Here is a 25,491-nt window from a genome sequence, read left to right as displayed (position 1 = left end):
CTTCTCCAACCACGACGGCCACCTCTCGCTCGACAAGATCTACGCCGTGCGGGGCGCCGTGGTGGCGGTGGCGGGCGGCGGCGGCAGGGGAGGAGGGGGCGTTCGATGCCAAATTTTACTACCAGCACGTCAAGTGGGTTTCCCACTTAGAAGCCGAAGCTTTCGTGGACCACGTCGGCATGGAAAGGGCCAACACGCGTGAGCAACGCGCCCTATCGCACCTCCGGCAAGTCCGAGGTGAGGAGGAGGACATCGGTGCCGGCATTTAGCGTGTACCGCAGATGGCGGCCGACATCATCTAGTTAGCTAGGAGTAAGTCAGTACTTGTACACTAGAATATTAGTGGGAGTAGATAGTTAACTTGGCTATGATGGTTGTCAACGTGGAAGTTCAGTACTCTATATCTGGTCAGACCTGTTACTTTGCTCTGTATGTTGAACTTTCCGTGTGAATGTATGGAATGGGCTGTTATTTTTTTAAATGGGATGTATTTGTCTGCCACATGTTTAGAGGTTGACTTCTGGGTCTACTAGGTTGATGCGTACACAATCAAGAGATGATTGTACATGGAGAGGATGACAGCAGTGACCCACCAGGGTCATGGTAGTACGCAAGCAAGTGCCTCCTTATTTCAAGCCAGAAAAATGGTTCCTCGTAATGGATTTCTGACATCTGGGTCCCATGCCATTGTCAACGTAGTCAATAAACGAGAGAATTGCACAACGAGCGGCTGACATGAGGGACCCAGTAGCTTGCCTGGTTTTTTTGAGGGAAGTAGCTTGCCCAGTTATCTTTGTTTTTGAGACGGAAGCAGGGTGTCAACTGGGCTGTGCGGGGCGCTCTGGCCTGTCTAGCCAACCTTTTCTTTTATGTTTACCACAAGACCAGCCCAGTAGTTTTTTTTCTTTCTGAAAATGGCTAGCCCAGTTTTTTTGTTCTTTTGCAGAATACCCAACCGAGGCCTACTTGCTTTGTCAACCCTGTTGGGCTGCAAATCTTTCAAGACGAGAAAATGGACTATCAGTATTGAGAAATGGGCTATACATTTTTAAAACAAATCAAACCGGTAATTAGTTTCAAATTTCTTTTTTTTCATTTTGAGATTTTAAATTCCATTGATTTTTATGCATGGACAATTATTTGGATTATATATTGATATGAATTTATTTTTCAAATTAGTTTGAATGTTACTCGAAATTTTGGGATTAAGAACAGTTGACTGCACCAAAATATGAAAAATTTCGTATAATTTTTAACCGTGGCCACAATATGGGTTGTAATGCTAACAAAAAGAAGATGGGCTCCAAAAATATCCTTAAGAATTAGCAAATGGACTGTAAATTATTAGAAATAATGGCAGATGGGTTGTATGCTATTTTACACACATTTGAGGCTAACTTGTGCGTACTATAGGTTGACGCGTACGCTTTCCTAAAAAAAGGTTGACATACACGCAGCGTCGTGTCAACTTAGTCAACACACGAGAGTAGTGACTGTTGGATGTCCATCCAACGGCCGTTGTACTTCTTCAATCTCTGCTCTTCCTGCTCCAGCCGCTCAAACAAGTACCGGCGGAACTGCCTGCTCCCTCCTCCCGCGGCTGGCTGTGCTGCCGTGCAAGCCTCACCGCCCCAATGTACTCCCATCGCTGGCCTAGCCATCCCTCTACTCACCCACACCTGCTCTCCGGCGACGGCAGACGAACCAGTAAACCCTCGTACTCCCCTCCGTGTGGGAAACAACTACCGAGTCTTCCCTGGCCCCGTGTCGTTCCCTTCCTAGGCCTCGCCGTCATCCACCGCCCTGGTGCTCTCAGCGCGGCGTGGTCAACATGGTCAATGAACGACATCCATCGGAAGTGGACTGTATGTGGAGAGGCTGACAGATGGGTCCATGGCCACACGGAAGGAAATGCCTCCTTATTATGTGCAAAATAATTATTCCTCCACCTGATAGCTGGGACCCATCGGAAGGGCCTCTGTATTTTACGAAAAAAAGTTCCTCCCGCTGACAGATCGGACCCACCAGCTATATCTTCGCATGCAAGGAAGTGCCTCCTTAATACGGACAAAAAATGAATACTCCCCTACTAGCTAGGACCCACTGTAGTTGGAGGCTGGCTTGTGGGCCTACTGACGCGGATGGAGGGCTTTGTTAACTTAGTCAACATGAACGATTCTAGCTCCAGTGACTGTGCGATGTCCATCCAACGGCCGTAGTGCTTCTTCAACCTCTGGTCTTCTTGCTCCAGCCGCCCAAACCAGCGCCGGTCGTGCCGCCTACTCCTGCCTCCCGTGGCCGGATGTGCTGTCGCGGAGGCCTCACCGCCCCCTACTATTCCCGCCACTGGCCAGGCCATCCCTCTACTCACCCACACCACCTGTTATTCTGCAGCGACGACAGTCTCACACCGCAGCCTAACCAGTGAACCCTCGTACTCCTCTCCGCGTGGGCACCCACTGTCGCGTCTTCCCTGGCTCCGCGTTGTCCCGTTCCTAGGCCTCACCATCGTCCACCGCCTTGGTGCTCTCGGCACGGCGTGGTCAATGTGGTCAAGGAACGACTTCCATCAGAAGAGTACTATATGTAGAGAGGCTGACAGCTGGGTCCACGGCCACAACAAGGAAGTGCAACCTTATTACGCGCAAATTAATGATTCCTCCACCTGACAGCAGGGACCCATCAGACGGGCCACCGTATTTTGCGAAAAAAATGTTCCCCCTTGACTGCTGGGACCCACCAGCTACATCTTCGCACGGAAGGAAGTGCCTCCTTATCCTCCCTAACAGTCGGGACCCACCTGGACGAAGTGTACATAGCATTGTCATTCTGGTCGTGAACGTGTACGTACATACTAGTCGACCAGTCTGTTTGCAGGCTGCAGTGATGAACCCTGGCCAAGTAAGGAAGGACACGTGTCGTAGTAGAGGTGCGCACGTAGCATGTACACGTATGTACAACAAGGGCGCAAGAAAGTAAATACGACCACGTACGTACATACAGGCGTGGTCTCGAACGCCTACTCGCGCATACGTACGGCCAGGGCTTATGTACATGGAGAGGCAGCGACGATGTCCAGTTCATCGGCAGCCAATCAGCTAGGTTGGAACGGAGAAACTGCGTTGTGTTCATCAGGAGCCAACCGGCTTGGACGGAACAACTGATCGAAACGAGACCCGGCGTACCGCAGAACGAAGGAAACAGCCTTCTGTTCGACTGGCCACGGTCGAAATGGGATCCTGTTCATCAGGAGGGGTCTGGCGTACCGCAAAACGGAGGAAACGGACTTGTGTTCAAGTGCCTACGGTTGAAACAGGGTCCTGTTGATCGGGAGGGGTGTGGTGTACCAGAAAATGGAGGAAACAGACTTGTGTTGGAGCGCTACGGTCGAAACGGGGGCCCTGTTCATTGGGAGGGGTGTGGCGTACCGCAAAACGGGACTCCACGGGCTACTGTTTATCCATCATCGACCTCCTCCAGCATCCACGGGCTACTGTTCATCCACCATCGACCTCCTCCAGCCTTCACCTGCGACTGCTCATCCACGGGCTCATGTTCATCCAGCCTCCACCGCTCCTCCACATGCTACTGTTCAACCAGCCCTCTCCACGGGGGTCATGTTCAACCACCCCTCCACGGGCTACTGTTCATCCAGCCCTCCACCGGCTATTGTTCAACCAGCCCTCCACGGGGTCGTCCTGTTCATCCAGCCCTCCATGGGGTCCTGTTCATCCACCCCCAACCGGCTCGATCGGGGTCATGTTCATCCAGTGGCAACGGCCTCTACTACCACGGGGTCCTGTTTATCCAAACCCCAGCGAGAACTGTTCATACAACCCCCAAACAATGCTCACTGTTCATCAAGAGGCAGCAGGTTCGATCGGCTTCAGTTAGCAGCAGTAGCGAAGGAGTCGCTCGATCGGGTTCAGTTAACAGCCAAATCAAACGATCGCTCGGGTTCAGTAACGTGTAGCCTGCAGTGCAATCGCTCGGATTCAGTAGGCGAACGCCTCGCTTGGGTTCAGTTAGAGCCCAACGCCTCGCACCCACACGCGTACGTGTACGAGAGAAATGCGCATCGCTCGGTCCTCGACCACCCACAGTAACCGGGAACTCCCCGCTATTTTCCTCGCCCTTGCTTCCACCATATTTTTTTCCATCATGGATGACCCAAAGAATGTCATGTAGCTACGTGTCCGGCTCGCCCAGGATGAAAAGCATATTTTCCGTCATGATTTTTGTCATAGAAGTAGTGATACTGGGTTTTGTCACAATTATCATCATAGAAGTGTCATAAGCATGATAGAAAAAATTCGTTCGACCCAAAATGTCACATATGTGTCTTTTTTGTAGTGGTGTGGTAGCGCCCCCGATTGTGTGAGTAGGTGGTTCTATATGCTAGGGCCGGTAGTTGTCTGCGATTTTGCGAATTTTGTGTGACAAATGCGTCTTAGCTGTTGTACATGGATTTACTTCTACGTGTTACAGCAGATGCTTGACTTTGGTGATCTTTGGTGTGGGCATGCTATGTTAGCGTGTTGCTTCCATAGGCCATTTCACATAGGTCTAATCGGGCGAGGAAATAAGCCATCCACATCATCATCTAGCTTGCGGGAGATTCAAATGTACCACTATTCACACCTACGTGGTTGGCCTTTGAGGCTAAATTACACCACATCCCTGGGCAAGGCGTGAGCTCGGCTAAGTCTTGTTTGCAAGATAGAACTTCTTTGAAGTGCGGTCTGGGAATCTTAAAGTTACAAAGGGGAACTCGTCTATCAAGACAAGGGATTTGGGTCCGATGTTATCTTCATCAAGGAGATCGTCCTCGGCATAGAAGACCAGTTCGGGGGCTACTGACGGTGTCCTGGACTAGGGGGTGCTGACCTAGTTGGCCCATGCTACTCGGGATGGGCCAGTTGGCCCTCATTCATCTCGAGGTGGACTCTGGAAGCCGCACGATGGGGCGTGATCAAGACTGCATCTGCCGAAGACTTGACATACACTCCAAGACTTCTCCTACCGCCTCCACGCTAAGATATCGACCTTGTAACCCTAGATACCCCACCTTGCATGTATATAAGCCAAAGGGTTTAGCCGCATAGAGAGAACATCAAGGCAATTTCATTCACATACCCCTAGAGTCAGAACACATCTTACGATCCCGAGGTAGATCAACTATGTGTTCGATACATCTTCATTAGTATAAACAAGAGCAGGATGTAGGGTTTTACCTCCATCAAGAGGGCTCGAACCTGTGTAAATATCGTCTCCCTATTCCTGTTACCCTCGATCTGAGATTCACAGCTCGAGACCACCTACCCCGAGGTCTGCCAGATTTCACACCGACAAGGGGCTAATGGATCACCTTGCCGAAGCCCACACAGTGGTGCAGATGAATCCAAGATGGTTCTACTTAATTTACTATAATACCTACCAATGTGACACATGTCATAATCCAGTCAATCAATCGATGAGTGAAACCCAACTTTTGCATCAGTTGCCTCAAGAAGTTCCAATCCACCCTATCATATGCTTTCGACGAATCCAACTTATATGCACAAAAAAATTGTGGATCTTTTTCTAGCTTGATGTAGTGAATACATTCAAATGCCACGAAAGTGTTATCAATAATCATCCTGTCTGGGATAAAGACACTCTGTTCAGGTGATATGATATCGTCCAAGAGTGGGCGCAGTCTGTACCTGACATGTCCATTTTGCATCATGTGTTTCCTTCCTACTGCTATTTATATTGTTTTAGATCAATATTTCACTTTATGATGCAATTCTAATGCCTTTTATCTCTTATTATGCAAGATATTCATGGAGAGGGAGATTGCCGACAGTTGGAATTCTGGACTTGAAAAGAGCTAAAACAGAGATAGCTATTCTCTGGAGCTCCAGATGACCTAAAAATTTGTGGATATTTATTTTGGGATTAATAGAAAATACTGGAAGAAGAATCACCAGGAGGGGCCCCACCAGTGAGCCACAAGCTCAGGTGGGGCATGCCATGTGAGCCTGTAGGCCCACCAGTAGGCCTCTGTGGCACTCCTTCTCATATATGAAGCCATTTTCCCTAGAAAAAAAATCAAGAGAAGACTTTCGGGATGAAGCGTCGCCGTCTCGAGGCGGAACCTGGGTAGGAGCATTTTTGCTCTCTAGCGGAGCGATTCCGCCAGGGATACTTCCCTCCGGGAGGGGGAAATCGAAGCTATCAACATCACCAATGATCCTCTCATCGTGGAAGGACCAATCTTCATCAACATCCTCACCCGCACCATCTCATCTCAAACCCTAGTTCATCTCTTATATTCAATTTTGTCTCAAAACCTCATATTGGTACTTGGGGATGCTAGTAGTGTTGATTACATCTTGTAGTTGATGCTAGTTGTTTTTTTCGTGGAAGATCATATGTTCAGATTGTCAATCATATATTATACTCCTCTGATCTTGAAAATGAATATGACTTGTGAGTACTTCCGTTTGTTCTCGAGGACATGTGAGAACTCTTGTTATAAGTAATCATATGAAGTTGGTATTCATTCAACATTTTGATGATGTGTATGTTGCCCTTCCTCTAGTGGTGTTGTGTGAACGTGAACTACACGGCACATTACCATGCTTGGGCCTGGGCGAAGGCATTGTGGATTAGTAAGTAGATGATGGTTTGCGAGAGTGACAGAAGCTTAAACCCTAGTTTATGCGTTATTTCCGTAAGGGGCTAATTTGGATCCATATGTTGCATGCCATGGTTAGATTTATCTTAATTCTTCTTTCGTAGTTACGGATGCTTGCGAGAGGGGGTAATCATAAATGGGTTGTTTGTTAAAGTAAGAACATCACCCTATCACCGGTCCACCCACATAACAACTTATCAAAGTAGTGAACACGAATCAACTAAAACATGATGAAGTTAACTAGAAGAAATTCCCATGTGTCCTCAAGAACGTTTTGCTTAATATAAGAATTACTTCCTGCTTATCCTTTGCAATATAAGGATTGGTCCACCTTGTTGCACCTTTACATTGGTTACTTGTTATTTGCTATCAATTGTCTCGCTATCAAACTATTTGTTACTGTCACTTTTCAGCACTTGTAGAGAATACCTTGTTGAAACTGCTTATCAATTCCTTCTGCTCCTCGTTGGGTTAAACACTCTTATAAAAAAGACTACGATTGATCCCCTATACTTGTGGGTCATCAGTACCATGCACATACCAATTTGTATATCACATTACAAAGACTTATAGGCCTGGAATCTAAAAGTTTTGATGGGTTAGCAATCTTTGGAATAAGAACTATTGAAGTATCATTTACTCCCTCAGGCATCAGACCCATCCTAAAGAATTCCTTAATCGCCTTGATGACATTATCTTTCAAAGTATCCTAGTTGTGCTGAAAAATCTAGCAGGAAAGCCATCGGGTCCAGGGGCCTTTAGAGGTCCAGTCTGGAAAAGTGCATCCGAGATCTCTTCATCGGAAAATTCACCACGTAGCTTTTCATTATCCTCGAAAGAAACAACAACATGAAAAAGACCCAAAACTTTAGAAGCGTCAAGACTTGGGTTGGCTGAGGAAACTTCCTTAAAGTAGGACATAGCCATATTACTCAAAACAAAAATATCCGAGTGCACAGCACCATCATCATCAGTTAACTTACGGGTTTTATTTTTCCTTGTATGACACACGGCTTCACTCTGAAAATATTTGGTGTTCCTGTCACCCTCCTTGAGCCACATGATCCTAGATCTCTACAACCAAAGCATTTCCTCTTTGTATAACATCTCATTTAATTTATTCGAAACAATTCGAATCTCCTGCCTGTCTGCATTCATATTTATAAGTTCTTCAAGGCATGAGTGGGTCTTGTTAATCTCTCTCTTGATGTTGCCATTTTTTATTACTCCACTACCTTAGGGAAGACACAGTGTTGCGCAAGGCCTCACTCATGTTGCCTAGATTATCCATAACACTACAAGCATCCCATGATTTTTTGATCACCTACGACAGGCTTGCATTCGACTCCCAAAACATTCATACTGTCGAGACCGAGCGAAGGGACATGATCATCTGCTCCACCTCTTACCAACAAAGGTACATGGTCGGATGCACAGACTTTGGTTGAATAGATTTGCATTTGTACCTAAAAAATTCAACCAAAAATGTTCGCGCCAGCTAACTTTGGGTCCGCCACTGACTACTTCATCTAGGGGATGCTCACAACAACATAAGCATATATGCCTATGTGCTCCCTATGGTGGTATTAAAGTGCGTAAAAACATCTGTCTCATGGTTGTTGCACCATATTTCATAATGTTCCTATTTAAGCACAAAAAGACATACGAAATAGGATCATAGTTCACAAAGAAGCAACCATGCATCCTTAACTCTGAGAAAGCAGTAGAGCCCAATTGTTGCTATGTTCATAGTAGCATACACCACAAACATATATGCATTGCATTTAAATGGAATCATTGTTCCCGTGTTGTTGAAGCACACACATCATAGGACTTGGAAGCATCAGTCATGTGTTTCTACATCATGAAATAATAACATGATGGTTGGTTGGACGCAGATTCTTCTCCATCCTTGAGAGGGCGTCCATGACATCATGACAGAAATAGTCTATTTTCAACATTTTATATTTTTTCCATAGGCATGGAATACCTCACCTGAGTTGCTAGAGAATATAAGGGTGCCTTGTTTTGGGGCAAATCTGACACATGCCATCAGAGTAAAAAAAATCTACTTTTAAAATGATGTCACAACAATTAGTTTTTTTGCATCGTAGATGTTCCATATTCTGAAGCAGTGAATGTGAAAGAAAATTTTCAATTTATTTTTTGACATATAACCACATGACTAGGTCATTCTATTAGTGTGAAGAACTGACAATTATCAAAGAAAAAAATTGTGCCCCTATCAACATCATACTCACACACGCGAAAAATGTATTCCACTAGCACATAAGCAAATTCTCACTGCCGACGCCATGGAGCTTCAGTGCTTCCTCTGCATTTCCGCTTGCTATTTCATCAAACACCGACTTACTTTTATGTGAAATGGCGTGCTTCGTACTCTAGTTCACATAACAACCCGTGTATCAACTCTCCTTCGAAGCAAAATGTTTACTCGTTTCATCTTCAACTTAGTCTTATACAAGTAGCCTCAAAAGTTTAAGTCTGAATCTCGAGTAGTTTATAAATTTGTTGTGTCTCTCGAACACAAACTCTACCCCCAAGCATCCATCCGTAGTCCACTGCCCCAACCTCCGCGCCAATAATGCCCCTCCTCCATGCCACACCGTCATTTCCACCTTCGTGACTTTTCTCCTCTCAAACACTTTGCACATCCTGTCGCGCATGCCACGCCCGTGGCTTTCGCCTTTCTCAAGGCCACGTCGTTTTCACCATCCACTCATACCTCTGGCTTAACTCATTCGACTATCCGCCGCAAGTTACCCATCGTACATGAGCACTGCCACCACTCGAGCGCGACCTCATTCGTCCCGTGCCTACTACGAACCAGTAACGCCGATGACCAGTCCATGTGCTATTGTTCTCTACCGCAAGCAACATGATCACACACGACCACACAATCGACACTCTGCAAGGTGTCGGTCCTTAGGGAGACCAATTATGGAAGACCACATGCCTACCAATTACGGTCAACACTCCTTTCATTCAAATAGAGGAAACTATACATGGCTTGTACCAAATATTGACTTATTGGTTTCTATTCAATACATTCTCGTTTCTACTTGTTGTTGATGATGCAACTTGAGATGATGAATGCAAGTTCTTTCTCACGACGTGGTGCTCTAGAGAAGCTACACTGCCAACTTCACTCAGTGAGATCAAATCACATACATATGTACTACTTCATTCAAGGGGATGCTCACAACAATATAGGCATATATGCCCATGTGTTCAACAGTGGTATTGAAGTGCATTAAATTATCCGTCTCATGGTGGTTGCCCCATATCTCGTAAAGTTCCTATTTAAGCATGAGAAGACAGACCCAATATGATCATAGTTCACAAAGAAGCAGCCATGCATCCTTAAGGTCGAGAAAGGAGTAGAGCCCAACTGTTGCTAGGTTTGTAGTAGCATACACCACGTACATATATGCATTGCATTTACCTAGAACAATTGTTGTAGTGTTGTTAAAACACAAACATCATAGGACTTGGAAGCATCGGGATTTAGGACAATGTTGTCACAGGTTTCTACATCAGGTAACAACAACATGACTGCTAGTTGGGTGCATATTTTTGTCCATCTTGAAAAGATTCTAGTTTTCAAGATTCTAGATTTCTGTCATAATCATGGAACACCTCGGCGGAGTTGCTAGAGGAGATAAAGACTCCTTTGTTTTGGACAAGGCTGACATACGTAACCACAACGAGGCAGTCCCTTGCATCTACATTGATGTCACAACGGTTAGCCTGTTTCTATTTTAGGTGTATCCGATTTTCAAGCAGTGAATGTGAAACACAAATGTGACAATGATCAAATCAATCTATTGGTGTGAAACATAAACAATTACACCACCGTCAACAACATGCTCGCGCACATGACAACACATCATCGACATTTTCATTCCCAACGCCGTGGTGCGTCACCGCTTCCTTCACATTTTCGTCGGCTATCTCATCAAACACCGTCTTACTTTTCTCCGAGAGATGACGTGCCTCGTACTCTGATGCACTTAACAACCCATTCAGCAACTCTCCTTCGAAGCAAAACGTTTACTCGATTCATCTTCAACTTTGTCTCTGTACAAGTCGCCTCAAAGTTTAAGTTTGAATCTCTCTCCCCAACACAAAGTCTGCCCCCAAGCGTCCATGTATAGCTGGCCAAACGGGCCGGGCTAAACAGGCCGGCCCGCGAGCACACCGGCACGGCCCGCCATGGGCCAGGCACGGCACGGGCTAAACGGGCCGTGCCCGGCACGCGGCACGCCTTGGGCCGTGCCTGGGCCTGGAGCCTGGGCACGCGGGCCGGCACGGCACGGCCCGTTTAATTTTTTTTATATTTTTTAGATTTTTATATATATATATATATACCTAAAATACAGCCCAATAGGCCTAAAAATCAGCCCAGCAGGCTGAAAATGTGCAGCCCAGCGTGCTAAACGGGCCACCGGGCCGGCCCGTTTACTAATCAGGCCGTGCCTGGGCCAAGGAGCAGCGCCCGTGGGCCGGCACGGCACGGCCCGGCTATTAAACGTGCCATGGCGGGCCGTGCCGGGCCAGGCACGATTAGCACAGGCCGTGCCGTGCCGTGCCGGGCCGGCCCGTTTGGCCAGGTCTGCGTCCATGGTCCATCATCCTCCATAGTCCATCGGCCCGTACCTCCGCGTCAATCACGCCACTGCTCCACGCCACGCCGTCATTTCCACCTCGGTGACTTTTCTCCCCGTCGGCCACTTTGCACATCCTGTCGCGCATGCCACGGCCGCTGTCTTTCGCCTCCCTCGAGGCCACGCCGTTTTCACCATCCACTCGTCCCTCTCGCCGGGCTCATCCGACCGTCCGCCGCGAGTTACCCATCCCACGCGAGCACTGCCAGCCACCACTCGAGCCGAGCGCGGCCGCTTCCGTCCCGCGCCCACTACCAGTAAAGACGACGGCCAGTAGTCCACGCGCTGTCGTCCTCCGCCACAAGCAACCGCGTGCGAACGGAAGTCATCGCCTCACCCGCCGCAGTCCACAACCACCACCACCACCCGAAGCCGCGTGCGGGGAGCTGGAAACCTCGTCCAGATCGGAGCCAGCCGCAGACCCCCCGTGAGGACGCCGTCTTCCCGCGACCGACCCGCACACCCACCCACCCACGGGGCGCCGGCGATGGCGGAGGACGGCGAGGAGAAGCTGCTCGCGACGGTGCAGCACATCGTGCAGACGCTCGGGAGCAGCGACACCATGACGGAGGACATCCTCAAGGTCTTCTCCAACTACGACGGCCGCCTGTCGCTCGACAAGATCTACGCCGCGCGCGGCGCCGTGGCGGCCGCGGCGGGCGGCGGCGGGGGAGGTGGGGGCGGAGGGGAGCGCTCGATGCCGGCGTCGCCGCCGCTGCCCCCGCCGCCCGCGGCCGCCGTGCCGGGCTCCTCCGCGAGGCCGCCCGTCACCTCCATGGAGCGGACCGTGCGCACGCTCGACCGCCAGATCTCGCAGTTCGTCACCATGGACCGGCTGATCTGGGCCGACTCGGGCGACGCCGACGCCTTCCTCGAGGCCGTCGACGACCTCATCGGCACCGTGCAGGAGCTGGACGCCGCGGGGACCAACCGCGTGCTGCTCGACCGCGCCGACGAGCTGCTCAGCCGGTGCATGGCGCGGCTGGAGGACGAGTTCCGGGCGCTCATCGAGCGCCCCGACGAGGCGGCCCCCTCGGCGCCCGGCGGGTTCGCTTCCGACGGCAGCGACGACGAGGAGTTCTACGGCGGCGCGGACGGCTACGGCGACGAGCCCATCCCGATCGCCAAGCCCGTCACCGACTACGACGTCGTCATCGACGCGCTCTCGCCGGGCTCCATTGCCAACGTGCACCAGATCTCGCGCCGGATGGTGGACGCCGGCTTCGGCCGGGAGTGCGCCGAGGCCTACGCCGCCGCGCGGCGCGGCTTCGTCGACGAGAGCGTCGCGCGTCTCGGCGTCCGGCCGCGCACCGCCGAAGAGGTCCACGCCTCCCCCTGGGAGGAGCTGGAGTTCGACATCGCCCGCTGGATCCCAGCCTTCAACATGGTCTTCCGCATTCTGATCCCCAGCGAGCGCCGCCTATGCGACCGTGTCTTCGACGGTCTCGCCCCCTTCGGCGACCTCGCCTTTATTGCTGCCGTGCGCACTCAGGCGCTGCAGCTCATATCATTCGGCGACGCCATTTCTTCCTCCAGCCGCTCGCCGGAGCGCCTCTTCCGTGTGGTGGACATGTATGAGGCCGTGCGGGACATCCTCCCGGACCTTGACCCTGTGTTCTCGGACCCTTACTCCGCCGCACTCCGCGCAGAGGTCTCTGCAGTGTGCAACACCCTTGGTTCCTCAATCAAAGGTATATTCATGGAATTGGAAAATCTCATCCGCCGGGACCCTGCCCGGGTTGCCACACCTGGTGGTGGCATACACCCCATCACTCGGTATGTCATGAACTATCTCCGTGCTGCATGCGGTTCGCGGCAGACATTGGAAGAGGTGATGGAAGGCGACCTTGGTGCTGGCGGTAGAGCTTCTGCTGCCGTGGACCCTGACCGCCCCACGTCTTCACTTGCTGTGCACATCGCATGGATCATGGACGTTCTGCACAAGAATTTGGATGCAAAATCTAAGATTTACCGAGATCCCTCACTGGCTTGCATCTTCTTGATGAACAATGGCAAGTACATTATCCAGAAAGTGAATGACAGCGAGCTAGGTGTTCTACTCGGCGATGACTGGATCAAGCAGTTGTCAACTAGAGTGCGTCGCTGGAGCATGGATTATCAGCGTTCAACATGGGGCAAGGTTACAACTGTGCTGCAGATTGGTGGTTCTGGTGTTGGTGCACTCCCAGCCAAGGCAATGCTGCAGAAATTGCGGATGTTTAATACCTACTTTGAGGAGATCTATGCAGTACAATCAGAGTGGGTGGTAGCTGATGATCAGTTGCGAATGGACGTTAGGGCAGCAGTGGAGGATTCAGTGATGCCAGCATATGCGGCTTTGATTAACAGGTTAAAATCAGCTCCTGAAACTGGACGTGACTTGTACATCAAGTACACCCCAGAAGATGTCGAGGCACATATCCAGCACTTGTTTGAAGGAGCAGCAAAGTGATCAGTTGATCAGTACCTTGTGGTTCCGGTGATAATCTATTTTTCTCTGAGATTTGTTAAGTTGCTGGCAGGGATCTTGGTGAATATCTGTTCCTCAGTAATGGTGATATTCTTACCTCAACCTTGTAGTGTTGTATCATTTGTATTTTGTCCTCCATGAAGAAATTATGGGGTTTGACAAATGGTGTACATGATTATGATTGTAGGTGTGTGTATGTCAACTAGTAAGGTGATTATTTTGTAACAAAATTAGGGTCCCATTTTGGTTCCAATCACTCCCTTTAGTTTATCATTGTGACTGTTTTATGGGTGACTTCCAATGTTAATTTTAAAACTTCATGTGCTATAACATTTCCAAAGAATTGCTCTGTTATGCTTTTGTGGAAGGCCCTGTTATAATTCTGTGGAAGGTCCAATTCTCTGATTGCCAAAAATCTGTTCAAATTATGAAATCCATGGCAGACCTGAACATGCCATTACCAGTTTATCACTTCATCCATGTAATGTTATCAAGAAAGAGATGCAGATAAATTGGTGAATTGTTTCCGTGCCAGGTGAGTCTTTAAAGATATGCTTCATCATATAACCTAGAAATTTAAACAAGGTGTTCTGCATAGTTCACAAATTTATGTTGTTGTTTTAGAATGTGGACTGGTTGCATCTTCTAGCAGTTATTCTGCGGGAATGAGTAGTCTAGTCTCGGGATGCCGGACTTTGTGTGTTTCACTTTACAGGTTTTTGTTTTGTAGCTGAAATATCAATCAGTGGCTGTTTTTTTTTCATTGAATTGTTGATACTTTTGTAAGCTGGTATCCCCAGCACTCCATTTATATTTTGCTTTTGTTTTAAGATTCACATTAACTTTCATTAAAAAACGCTGAATGCTCTAAAAACTCGGTAGTGAGGAACTTCATTGTGCAGTGTACGTACCTTTTTTCAGAATTCATATGGTAGTACCCAGAAACTTCCATGAAAGAAAATTAGATGACACAGCTCTATTTATGTCGACGGTGGTTGCTGATGTGCAGTTGTTAGGATATCATTTAGGCCTATCATAGATACATGTCCAGTGTAGCTGCCAGCAGTCAAATACACAACTGTTATACTTGTCCACTAAGTGACAATATAGGTTCAGTGTTAAGTAATTTTCGTTTCCCATGAAATAAATTTTGTTCGTCAGTTAGGGCATGATGCTGTTATGACCTAGGACTAGGAATAGTCACACAGTGAGCACATACAGAGGTTCCCTTTTCACTAAATTTGCTAGTCCCTCCGATCCGACTTAATTGACGGAGACTCTATACAATGTCCATTTCACATTGTATAGAGGCTGCGTCAATTAATTTGGATAGGAGGGAGTAGTTAAGTTATCCTATATTATTTGTGTCTGCTAGTTTACCTTTACCGTCCCAGTTTTGTCTGCTTAACGAAATTTCTCATTGTAACTTCCTGCTGGAATCATTTTTGTTTGTTTATTGATGTTTCTTTTACATGATGTTATTTTCTTTCTCTACCGTGCGTAAAAGACGGGGCCTGGTTCCCCTCTCATGTCAGCGGCAGCGAGCAGAGGTCGGAGCTTATGGAACACTTGGAACTGTTGGAAATTGATTAAATTTTCTCTAATACAACGGAACTGAGTTCAAGGGTATACAGCTTAACAGTATTCTCCATGTTTTTTTTCCTTATAAAACACTCTGTTCCTGAGGTATGTGATGCAGTGGTAACTGTACATTTTTTTTAGTAACACTTGTGACTTTTTATTTCCATTGCAGATAATTGGACATGCCCCTCTTCCCTAACTGTAGATTTAGGAATGGAAACATTGCATATCACCGGACATGCTCCATCATCCTCAGTGCCCTGTACTGGGGCTTGTAGGTTCATGCATGGAAGTTGATTTGAACCAAATGTACCCTTTGAAACTCTGGGGCTCTCAAAGTGATGCCAGGTAGCAAAGGAGGTTGGAAGGTAATGTGCAGCCCTCGGCCTCCACTACCAGATGTTACAGTTCCTGGTATTGCAGTGCACTATCAGTTTGTGTTTATCAATGTTAATTGCTCCTGAAAGTTGCTGGTAAACCTACCGTGTTGATCCATAATCTGGACAACCCAGTGTATTTGGCACCTCTCAGAGGTCAGAACGAACAGATTTGAAGTTTTTTTTTTTTTTTGAAATGGAGGCAAAAGATTTGCCTCGTCTCACTAATTAAGAAGAAGAATGACAAGGTCCTAGAGTTTCATAACCACAAAGGTAACCAATATGCCATATCTGACTGTCCCGTTATCTAGTAGTTGCAGCGCAAACTTCACTGGTGCTGCTGGAATCACTCAGGTGGCGCACATTGGTCGGATTAGGTTGGGACGTACTCAAGGAGAGTCCTGTGTATAAATTATTTCTCTGAACAGGCAAATATTGCATATACATTCAGAAGGCCGGGGCTTGTTGGCTTAAGGCTGTGTTAGACGAAGGTTCGCTGATGATGATTACCCTAGCTGCATCTTCTTCCGCTTGAGGTCCAGGAGAGACTAGAAGATCATGGGAGGATCCCCACATCGAACAGTTTTTGCCTCTATAACTATAACCAAGGTAAATGGTTTTAAAGCAGTTATGGTACAGACAACTATGGATGTTGTTTGCTTGATTGAAGATCTGTTTTAAGGTAGAAACGGCAAGTTTGCATTCTGCACCATGTGCAATGCATACAGCAGAGGGCATTTGGACTGCTGCTGCTGGTGTTTGATTAGTTGATTGTTACTGCCATGCCTTGATTTCATTCCAGTAACAAGTTATTCCAGTATGTTAGAAGAAAATGGGTTTACATTTTTGCATGTTCAGTCAATTATTAAGTTTGGTCGTTGGGAAAAAGGATGCTGTGAAGCCAAATAATCTCTTGCTATAATTTAAAAAGAAAACCCCAAAAAATATATGGCTTCGCCCGGGTTTGAACCGGAGACCTTCAGTGTGTTAGACTGACGTGATAACCAACTACACCACGAAACCGCTATTGCATTAGGTCGCCTCGTTTTGTATAAGTACCTTGTTGACACCGTTTATTTATGTTAACAGTGATTGCTGATGCGCAGTTGTTAGGTTATCGTTTAGGCCTATCATAGACACGTGTCTGGTGCAGCTGCCAGCAGTCAAATACACAACTGTTATACTTGTCCAATGCGTGACAGTATAGATTCAGTGTAAAGTAATTTTCATTTGCCATGAAATAAATTTTGTTCGTCAGTTAGGGCATGATGCTGTTATGGCCTAGGACTGGGAATAGGTCACACAGTGAGACATACATGTCCCCTTTTCACTAATTTGCAACTTATCATAGTCCCTCTGATCCAATATTACTCGTCGTTGCTTTAGTACAACTTTAGTCCATATTACTTGTCGCTGCTTTAGTACAAATTTAGACCGGACGGAGTATATTATTTGTGTCTGCTAGCTTACGTTTACCATCTCAGTTTTCTCTTCTCAAAGAAATTTCTCATTGTAACCTCCTGCTGGAATCATTTTTGTTTGTTTACTGATGTTTCTTTTACATGATGTTATTTTCTTTCTCTACCGTGTGTAAAAGATGGGGCCTGATTTCCCTCTCATGTCAGCGATAGTGAGCAGACGTTGTAGCTTCTAGAAAACTTTTTTTTTTAGGGGAAGCAAAGTTTTATTGCTTACGTGTGCGTGGGCATATCACCCATAGCACAGCCAGCCACAATGGGCGGAACATCGGACTCCCAGTACAGAGATTCAGAATTAAAACAACACTGACCAATCTTAGCTAATTCGTGGGCTACAAGTACTGGCCTCACGACGACACGCTCGGACCTCGCTGAATGAGAACTACATCTTCATTTGAAGCTTCAGGTCCTCGATGACTGGAGCGTATGGCGACGAGTCGGCACGGGCAAAGTCCAGCGCTTCTTCTAGCAGTTTGGAATCTGTTTCAAAAGCCACCTGTAGCATGCCAAGATCAGCAGCTATGGTGATAGCACATTCCATTGCTCTTAGCTCGGCCCCAAAAGCATCAAAGATAGCATTGGTACTTCCTGCACCTGCATGAAGAATATTACCAGGTGGCGGTCTCCAGCGTGTGCCAGTTTTGGCTTTCACATCCTTGCCAAAAAACTCAGCATATTCAAGACTATAGCTCTTCGTTCGCCGAACGATTTCCTCGGCTGACAGAGGAAGCTCGCCTTCTCGTACCTTGTTACGGTTCTGCCACCACTGCCACCACATGGTTAAAATCACAACTCTCTCTTGCTCTTGTAAGGCCCATAACATATCCAATGTCTCATGTACTGAATGTGCTGCTTCAAGTCGCGCCCGGGCATGTTCCATATCAAGCTTCTAGAAAACTTGGAGGGGCTAGGAACTGATAATATCTCCCCTGGCCCTAATACAGTTGAATTGTGTTAAAATGGTATGCTCCTCAACAGCACTCTGGATTTTTCTTTCTTCTTCTTATAGAACTCTTTGTTCCTGAGGTATGCGATGCACCGATAACTGTAGGTTTATTTTTCGAGTAACACCTTGCGACTTTTTATTTCCACTGCAGATTGTTGGACATGCTCCCTCTTCCTTAACTGTAGATTTATGAATGAAAAGTATATGTTATATTTCCGCTGCAGATAATTGGACATGCTTCTGTCATCCTCAGTACCTTGTACTGGGGCTTGTAGGTTCATGCATGAAAGTTGGCCTGAACTAAGTGTCCACTTTGAAACCCTAGGGCTCCCAGAGTCAACCTGAATAGCACAGAGGGTCAGAAGGTAGTGTCCAGCCCTCGGCCTCCACTACCAGACATCATGGTTCATGGTACTGCAGTGCTCTATCAGGTTGTGTTTATTAATGCTAATTAGTCCTGAAAGTTGCTTACTGACTTGCTGTAGTGATCCATAATCTGGACAGCTCAGTGAATCTCAATGTTGGCACCTCTCAGAACTAGCAGGTCTCAAATTTCAAATTTGGATCCAGTAACCATATGCCATAAGCCCATAACCTATCTTATGGCAGCATGCCTGTCCATTATCCAGTAGTTGCAGCGCACATTTCGCTGCTGCTGCTGCTGGAATCACTCATGTGCCGCACATCGGTTGGATTCGGTTGGGATGCACTCCGGGAGAATCTTGTGTATAAATTCTCTCCTTGAACAGGCAATATTGCATATAAATTCTAGCCATGCCATCGTGATGACCAAAGGGGGTGGTACCTGAGAGAGGCTCTGCAATCTTAAAGCTGTGGCTTGCCTTGCTGGAGTCCCAAAATTTCGTGTAGGTACAACAGACTTTCGGGAGCCGTTGGATCTGAGATTCAACGGCCAAGAAGCCCGTATCACGGTATCATCTAAGTGCTGGTATCACCTGATATTTTCCCGTTGATGGGGCTATCAGGTTGGGAGTGGACCAAAGTAATTTTTCAATCGGACGCCTTCAGCCTGGTGTGAGCTCTGAGCAGCAACGATTATCACAAGTCGGTGATTAGTGCCCTGGTGAAGCAGGTGCAGAGGCACTGTATTTTAATTTTTGATAACTTCCGTTTTGCATTCAGCCGTAGGCGTAGTAATTCTGCAGCTCATGAACCTGCTAGGCCGCTGGGTTGCTACATCTTCTTTTCTTCTTCTGCTTGAGATAACTGGGAGATCATGGGAGGATCCCCCGTCGATGAATTTTCGCCCCTACAACTATGGCTAAGGTAAATTGTTCTGCAGCAGTTAATTATAGAATTGAGTTAAATCAATTATTAAGTTTTGGTCATTGAAAAAAAGATATGCTGCGAGAACTACATGTTCTGAAGTTTTTAATGGCTTGCTGGTGTATTATTTATTTAAAAAGAATAAAACAAATTATGGCTTCGCCCGGGTTTGAACCGGAGACCTTCAGTGTGTTAGACTGACGTGATAACCAACTACACCACGAAACCGTTGCTGAATGTCGTCGTATCTTTCGCTATAAGTATAAGAATTTTCTAAGTACAAAACTATTTCCAACAGCGGGGGTGTACACTGTACTGTACGCAACATACGAACTGCGAAGCGATGAACTGAAAAATGTCTATTTGAATCATCTAGGAGTGATGCTAGGAACTAGACAGGTCAACATCTACAATGCAAAGGTCAAGATCACGTCAGCGCTGCTCGTCCCCGCGCCGGCCTACTGCCGGTATCTGCTAGACACGGCGGTGGTCATTGCCCGGTCCGGCGTCGGCGCCGCGGCCCCGTCGTCGCCGTGCCACACGTCCTGGGCGCCCGGCACGGCGGCGTTGAGCCCGCCCTGGTCCTGCTGCTTCATGATGAGCACCGAGTAGGGCGTGTCGAAGTCGGAGGACGCGAGCAGGTCGCCGATGACGCCCAGCTCCGGGCACTCGCTCCAGTCCGACAGCCCGTTGGCCGACATCACCGGGTACCACCTGTGGCGCATGCCCACGATGACGAGGTCGTAGCCGGCCTTGTCGAGCCCCCTCAGCACCTCCACGATCTTCTCCATGTCGCCCACCAGCTCCTCCTGCACCTGCAGGTTCATGTACTTGCTCCGCGCCGCCAGCGCCTTCACCTCCTCGATGGCCTTGTTGTCCACCCGCCGGTCCGCCGGGTTGTCCTTGATGCCCCGGGTCGGCAGGAACCGGATCACGGCCGCCCTCGACCCCGGGTGCCGCGCCATGCGCGTCGCGTACGCCAGGGCCTCGCGGTCGTCGCCGCCGCCGAAGAAGAGCGCCGCCACGGCCGCGTGGAAGCCGACGGCGCTCGCGCGGCCGCCGGACGACGACGACGACGACGACGCCGGGTGGTCCTGCATGATGAAGGCGCTCAGGCCCACGCTCCCGGCGTTGCGGTCCACGAAGACCCCCACGGAGCACGGCGCCACCTCCAGCACCTTGCGGTTCACCACGCGGAGCCCCATGGCGGCGCGCATGCCGCCGGCCAGCATGTGGCGCTTGTGGTAGTGGAGGAGGATGAGCGACGTGCGCTTGTCGACGGCGAGGCGGCACACCTCGTCGTGCATGGAGGAGTAGGGGGAGATGGTGGTGAAGGACTGCGTGGACACGGCGCCCTCCGGATGCCGCTGCTCGTACTGGAGGAAGGCGTTGATGATGCGGTCCGAGTCCGTGGACGGCGCGCTGGCCGACGACGTCGGCCCGATCCTGGACGAGGCGCTCCGGCGGAGCTTGTGGGGTATGAACACCGGCGCGGAGCGGCCGGCGATCTCGACGAGCTGGAGGAGGAAGAGGGCGACGGGCGTCTGCGGCGTGGCGTGCGACGCCTCCAGCAGCGACAGCGTGCCCTGGACGTGGGACTCGTCGTGGATGCACGCCAGGATCCGCAGGTCGGCGTCCGCCTTGAGGTGCTGCACCGTGCGCCGCTTGTACACGGCGTAGCGCCGCGCCGGGTCGTACAGACAGCTCGCCACCGGCACCGTCACCGCCGTGATCACCACCGACGAGAACACCAACGCGCTGAACATGTGCTTGTCGATCAGCTGCCCGTGCAACCCAAATCAGTCTTGCATGTCAGTGTACGCACCGGATCACGACTAGCGAGATGATGATTCAGATAAGTTAGTCACCTTGTTGGTGACGAAGAAGCTGAAGGTGATGACCTCGACGATGCCCTTGGAGTTCATGAAGAGGCTGAGAGACACGGCGTCCAGCGGCGGGATGTCAAGGCACAGCGACGACGCCAGGACGCCGGCGAGCTTCCCGAACCACCCAAGGAGCAGAATCAGCTGCAGCCTCCCCCGGTGTATCTCCCACATGTCGGTGCTGAGCCCGGTCATGGTGTAGTAGAGCGGCAGGATCAGCCCGGTCACCATGGCCTCGATCTTCTCGCCGAGCGCCGTGCCCAGCGGCGGCCCGTCGGGGATGGCCAGACCCAGCATGAGCGCGCCGTGGAACGAGTTGGTGCCGATGATGTCGCTGTAGAGCCCCACCAGGAGCACGATGAGCAGGAAGAAGAAGACGTACGCCTCGTCCACCGGGCTGCCCGCCGGCGTGCGCTCGATCACCAGCAGCGCGATCGGGCGCACGACCAGCAGTATGAAGGCGACGAGCGCCGCCACCGACACGAACGCCCAGAGCGACGTGGCGGGGGACACGAGGTACGCCTCGGCGAGCACGTATCCCACCATGATGAGCCATGCGATGCCGTCCGTGGTCATGGACGCCGACATGGCGATGCGGCCGAGGTCCGAGTTGAGGAGGCTGAGCTCGGACAGGATCGGCGAGAGCACCGCGAAGGACGTGAGCGAGAGCGTGGCTGCGAGCGCGAACTGGAACGTGAGCCGCGTCGACATGTGATCCTCCTCCTTGGACAGAGCGTCGCCGGAAAACCCCGCCGCCGTCAGGCCCAGCGCGATGAGGAAGCCGGAGAGGCCGATCGTGACGCCCTTCTTGCCGGACCGGAGGGCCTGCATCGGGTCCATCCGCACACCGATGAGGAAGATGACGTACATGAGACCGAACGTGGCCACCGTGTTCAGCACCGGCTCCCCCCTCGCCGGGAACACCAGCTGCTTGAACCACTCGTAGCGACACAGCAGCGACGGGCCAAGTATAATGCCGCCCTGAAATCAGCACCAAATTGAGCACACACTTTCTCCATGGATCCACATTCACCCCAAGAGATCGATTCAAGCCGACGATCTTGTCAAATCATGGAGCTAGCGTACCATGATGTCGGTCACGACGCGGGGCTGCTTGAGCGGCTTGCAGAGGAGGTAGAGGACGCGGGTGACGACGACGATGAGGACGAGCTGCACACCGAGGAGGGGCAGCGACGACGACAGCGGGCTGCCGCCCTGGAAGATGTTCCGGCCGGTGCCCGTGGTCTGCGGTACGACATAACAGTCCACCTTCTCCATCTCATCAATTCCTCCGGCCCGACGTCGTTGGCGATGGCGCGGTCGCCGCGGGCACCCGTGGTTCCTCTTGCCCGACGCCCGTGGCCTCGTCGTCAGGCTGTTTCTTCCATGGCGGTTTGCATGGTGGATGTGAGGAGGCGAATACCAGAGAAAACAACGACATGTCAAAAAAGTTTCAGAGCATGATAGCCTTGAGAATATATTGTGCTCAGCTTGTTTCGCTGGATTCTTGTGGCTAGGAACTGCAAGCCTAGTGGATTGTTCGATCTAGGTGGGTCGATCTCGCGTCCAAGAATGGCAAATTAAGCTAAATTTGAACGGTCAAGAACAACATCGATGCATGTCATGCAATCTTCTCTCAAGTAACAAAATATGGTTTTGCTAAAAGCTAAATCCGAGATTTTCTTATGTCTAAATTTATGCCTCCAAACTATGAAATACTCCCTGTATAAACTAATCACTAAGATCTAAACACTCTTATATCAGTTTACATAGGGAGCACTACATACTAAAAAGATATCGAAGACCACGTTGAGAAACTTCTTAGCAGATGGCGAGCCAGGAATTTATCCCGTGGAGATGCCGTTGGCAGGCAACAGAGCTCCAGCAATGGTCGTGGGGTCCATCAACGGGATCGCAAGACAAGACGCAAATGAGAAGGTGGATAATAGAGAGTAGAGGAGAGTGCAAAAGAGAAGGATGCAGCTGTAGTTTTTGCAGGTGGCCATGGTGTGCTAGCACATGGGTTCAATGCAATGTGAGGATCTTGTTTGGATAAGGATGATATGCATTTGTATGTTGCTGGTGGAATTTGTTAGGTTAGTGAGTGAAAACTCAAATGATGCAATGAATGTGTGCTTGTATATCTTTTGTGATATTACAATCAGCTGATGCATCTGCTATTGTTGAACTATTTAGAGTGAATTACTTCTGCAACATTGTCAACAACTGTGAACACAAGTTTGAGGAAGTTGTGGATAGCAGAACCTTAGTAAATCATACAAAATCTTTGACAGGTTCATTGTGTGAGGACATAAGAGAATGATCATGTGAATATCCATCGCATCACGGTGAAGACTAGAAGGGACTACTACATGACAACATAATTTACAACATGGCCTAACAATTTTCATAAGACCAATACCATTGCATAGAAAAGGGGCACCTAAACAACTTCACAGCATTGCATAGGACTATACATCACAAAAGTCCACAAAATTCTCATCATTTCAACACTCTTCAACAAACCTACCGCTATTAGATATCCTGGGACATTTGATCAGGTGCATCTTGTGTCATGTTGACCTCAACAACATCACCCCCATCTTCTTCCGCACCCGAGAGAACCCGATGTTAATAGGTTCACAGGGTCGCATTCCATCTTTGTCGCCCACAAGATCATCAACATGAAAAAGGCACGACAGAGGTCTACGCCAGCCCACAAGTTTGCGGTGTGGTTTAGCATTTTGCAACTTGTATGAAACTACACTGGCATGCAGATCAAGTTGTTGTATATTTACATGTGTGAGAATTTAAAACACAATCTACGATTAGAGTATATGTGGGTCCTCACTCACTTGGATCCATGGCGAAGATATGGGGAAATACTCACGTCTATATGTGATCATCAAGGACGGTTACGCAACTGAATTCTTTCTTGTGGTAGACTGGTGGTGCACGTGACAGTGTTCTAGCATTTCCTCAAGTAAACACATGTAACATATATCTAATAAAGATAATGGCTTGCATTCTTAATACTCAGAGTTACTAGCAACGAACGTATAGCATCGTACCGTTGTTTACCCAATGTTAAGACATGGATTCTGACGCCCATCTAGTCCGAATTAGAGAAGGTGATTTGATGCACAACATGATCATCTACATATATCATTACAGTTCTACCTACCATAATGCTATGCAGACCTGCAGAGAAAGGCTCCCTCCTGACCTACATCAAGTATGCAATATGCTCAGCTAAAGGATCCGGATGGCTACCAGCATAACGAAGCTACCACAGTCAGCAAAAAAAAATCCTCCTTCGGCTGCCATCTCAGTCACCCAGCTCCCACAATGGTGAGACGGTGAACTCAGCATCGAACCCATCGACCTGGTAATCTTTACCATAGATGTCGGGGTGGTACACCAGTTTCTCAGTGATAGCATCAACATCAATATACATGGCAATGTCCTTCAGGTAGTCAGCATAAACTTCCTCCCGCTCAGCCCAAGAAGCATCCCCATGCCGAGAGATCCACGCGTCGTCACCAACACCATGCACCGGCATCGTCTTGACTTCATGTTCACAGAAGACAGAGACAACGACCATTGGTTTCACTTCGCACTACTAGGAAAAGGGTTATAGTTGAAATAGACACTGATGGCGCACCTGACATGTGGTGCGCCACTACAATATAACGGTGGCACACCAGATACATGGTGCGCCACTAGTAACATTTTTTTTCATTTTTCTAAACATATTAATGGCGCATTATGTAGACAGTGCGCCATTACTAGTCACCATTACTAAGTTTTTCCCCCTAGCTAATGGCGCACCGCCAGGGGATGTGCCATTAGTAATCCTCCCCCTAGCTAGCTAATTCGCCCGATCCCTTCGTCCCTCCCTCCATTTCCCCCTCGCTCCACACCCGCTTCGACGACCCCCGCGCCCCGCCTCGCCGTCTCGGTCCTCGCCGCCGACCCACTGTGCCGCCGCCCGGTCTCCTCCCCCGTAAGCCCCCCTCCTCCTCCGCCCGTCCATCGCCTTCGGCCTCCTGCCCCACCCGCCGCCGCCCCACCCGCTGCTACGCTGCCATCGCCGTCG

At 49.2% G+C, this 25,491-nt stretch overlaps 3 protein-coding genes and 2 non-coding genes across 5 annotated transcripts in view; 1 reads left to right on the top strand and 4 right to left on the bottom strand.

The window, feature by feature from the left end:
• Window positions 1–11,388: 11,388 nt before the first annotated feature.
• On the top strand, window positions 11,389–14,194 carry LOC123059920 (exocyst complex component EXO70B1). Its single transcript, XM_044482478.1, has one exon. The coding sequence runs from the start codon at window positions 11,858–11,860 to the stop codon at window positions 13,820–13,822; it is 1,965 nt and encodes a 654-aa protein (XP_044338413.1). The 5' UTR covers window positions 11,389–11,857; the 3' UTR covers window positions 13,823–14,194.
• Window positions 14,195–16,747: 2,553 nt separating this feature from the next.
• On the bottom strand, window positions 16,748–16,821 carry TRNAV-AAC (transfer RNA valine (anticodon AAC)). Its single transcript has one exon. It is a non-coding gene; the product is annotated as a tRNA-Val (tRNA).
• A 2,842-nt stretch (window positions 16,822–19,663) lies between these two features.
• Window positions 19,664–19,737, bottom strand: TRNAV-AAC (transfer RNA valine (anticodon AAC)). The gene has a single exon. It is a non-coding gene; the product is annotated as a tRNA-Val (tRNA).
• Window positions 19,738–19,783: 46 nt separating this feature from the next.
• LOC123157561 (cation/H(+) antiporter 15-like) lies at window positions 19,784–22,899 on the bottom strand. The gene is made up of 3 exons (XM_044575865.1): window positions 22,479–22,899; window positions 21,378–22,373; window positions 19,784–21,290 (listed from the first exon to the last, which is right to left on the bottom strand). The coding sequence occupies exons 1-3, from the start codon at window positions 22,668–22,670 to the stop codon at window positions 19,968–19,970; spliced, it is 2,511 nt and encodes an 836-aa protein (XP_044431800.1). The 5' UTR covers window positions 22,671–22,899; the 3' UTR covers window positions 19,784–19,967.
• A 1,821-nt stretch (window positions 22,900–24,720) lies between these two features.
• LOC123190479 (uncharacterized) overlaps window positions 24,721–25,491 on the bottom strand; it is a 4,999-nt gene continuing 4,228 nt past the window's right edge. Inside the window, exon 2 of the mRNA XM_044603162.1 lies at window positions 24,721–24,962. Coding sequence (XP_044459097.1) covers window positions 24,721–24,962 — 242 coding nt within the window. The remainder of the gene's footprint in view (window positions 24,963–25,491) is intronic.

Source organism: Triticum aestivum, chromosome 1A (assembly GCF_018294505.1).
Source record: "Triticum aestivum cultivar Chinese Spring chromosome 1A, IWGSC CS RefSeq v2.1, whole genome shotgun sequence".
NCBI classification, from domain to species: Eukaryota; Viridiplantae; Streptophyta; class Magnoliopsida; order Poales; family Poaceae; genus Triticum; species Triticum aestivum.
This window is presented reverse-complemented; position numbering and strand designations above follow the sequence as displayed.

Coding starts and splice junctions, on each gene's coding strand:
- LOC123059920 (XM_044482478.1), top strand. CDS start 11,858: ATGGCGGAGGACGGCGAGGAGAAGCTGCTCGCGACGGTGCAGCACATC.
- LOC123157561 (XM_044575865.1), bottom strand. CDS start 22,670: ATGGAGAAGGTGGACTGTTATGTCGTACCGCAGACCACGGGCACCGGC. Junction 22,374..22,478: donor GCGTCGTGACCGACATCATG/GTACGCTAGCTC, acceptor TGCTGATTTCAG/GGCGGCATTATACTTGGCCC. Junction 21,291..21,377: donor GCTTCTTCGTCACCAACAAG/GTGACTAACTTA, acceptor TTGCACGGGCAG/CTGATCGACAAGCACATGTT.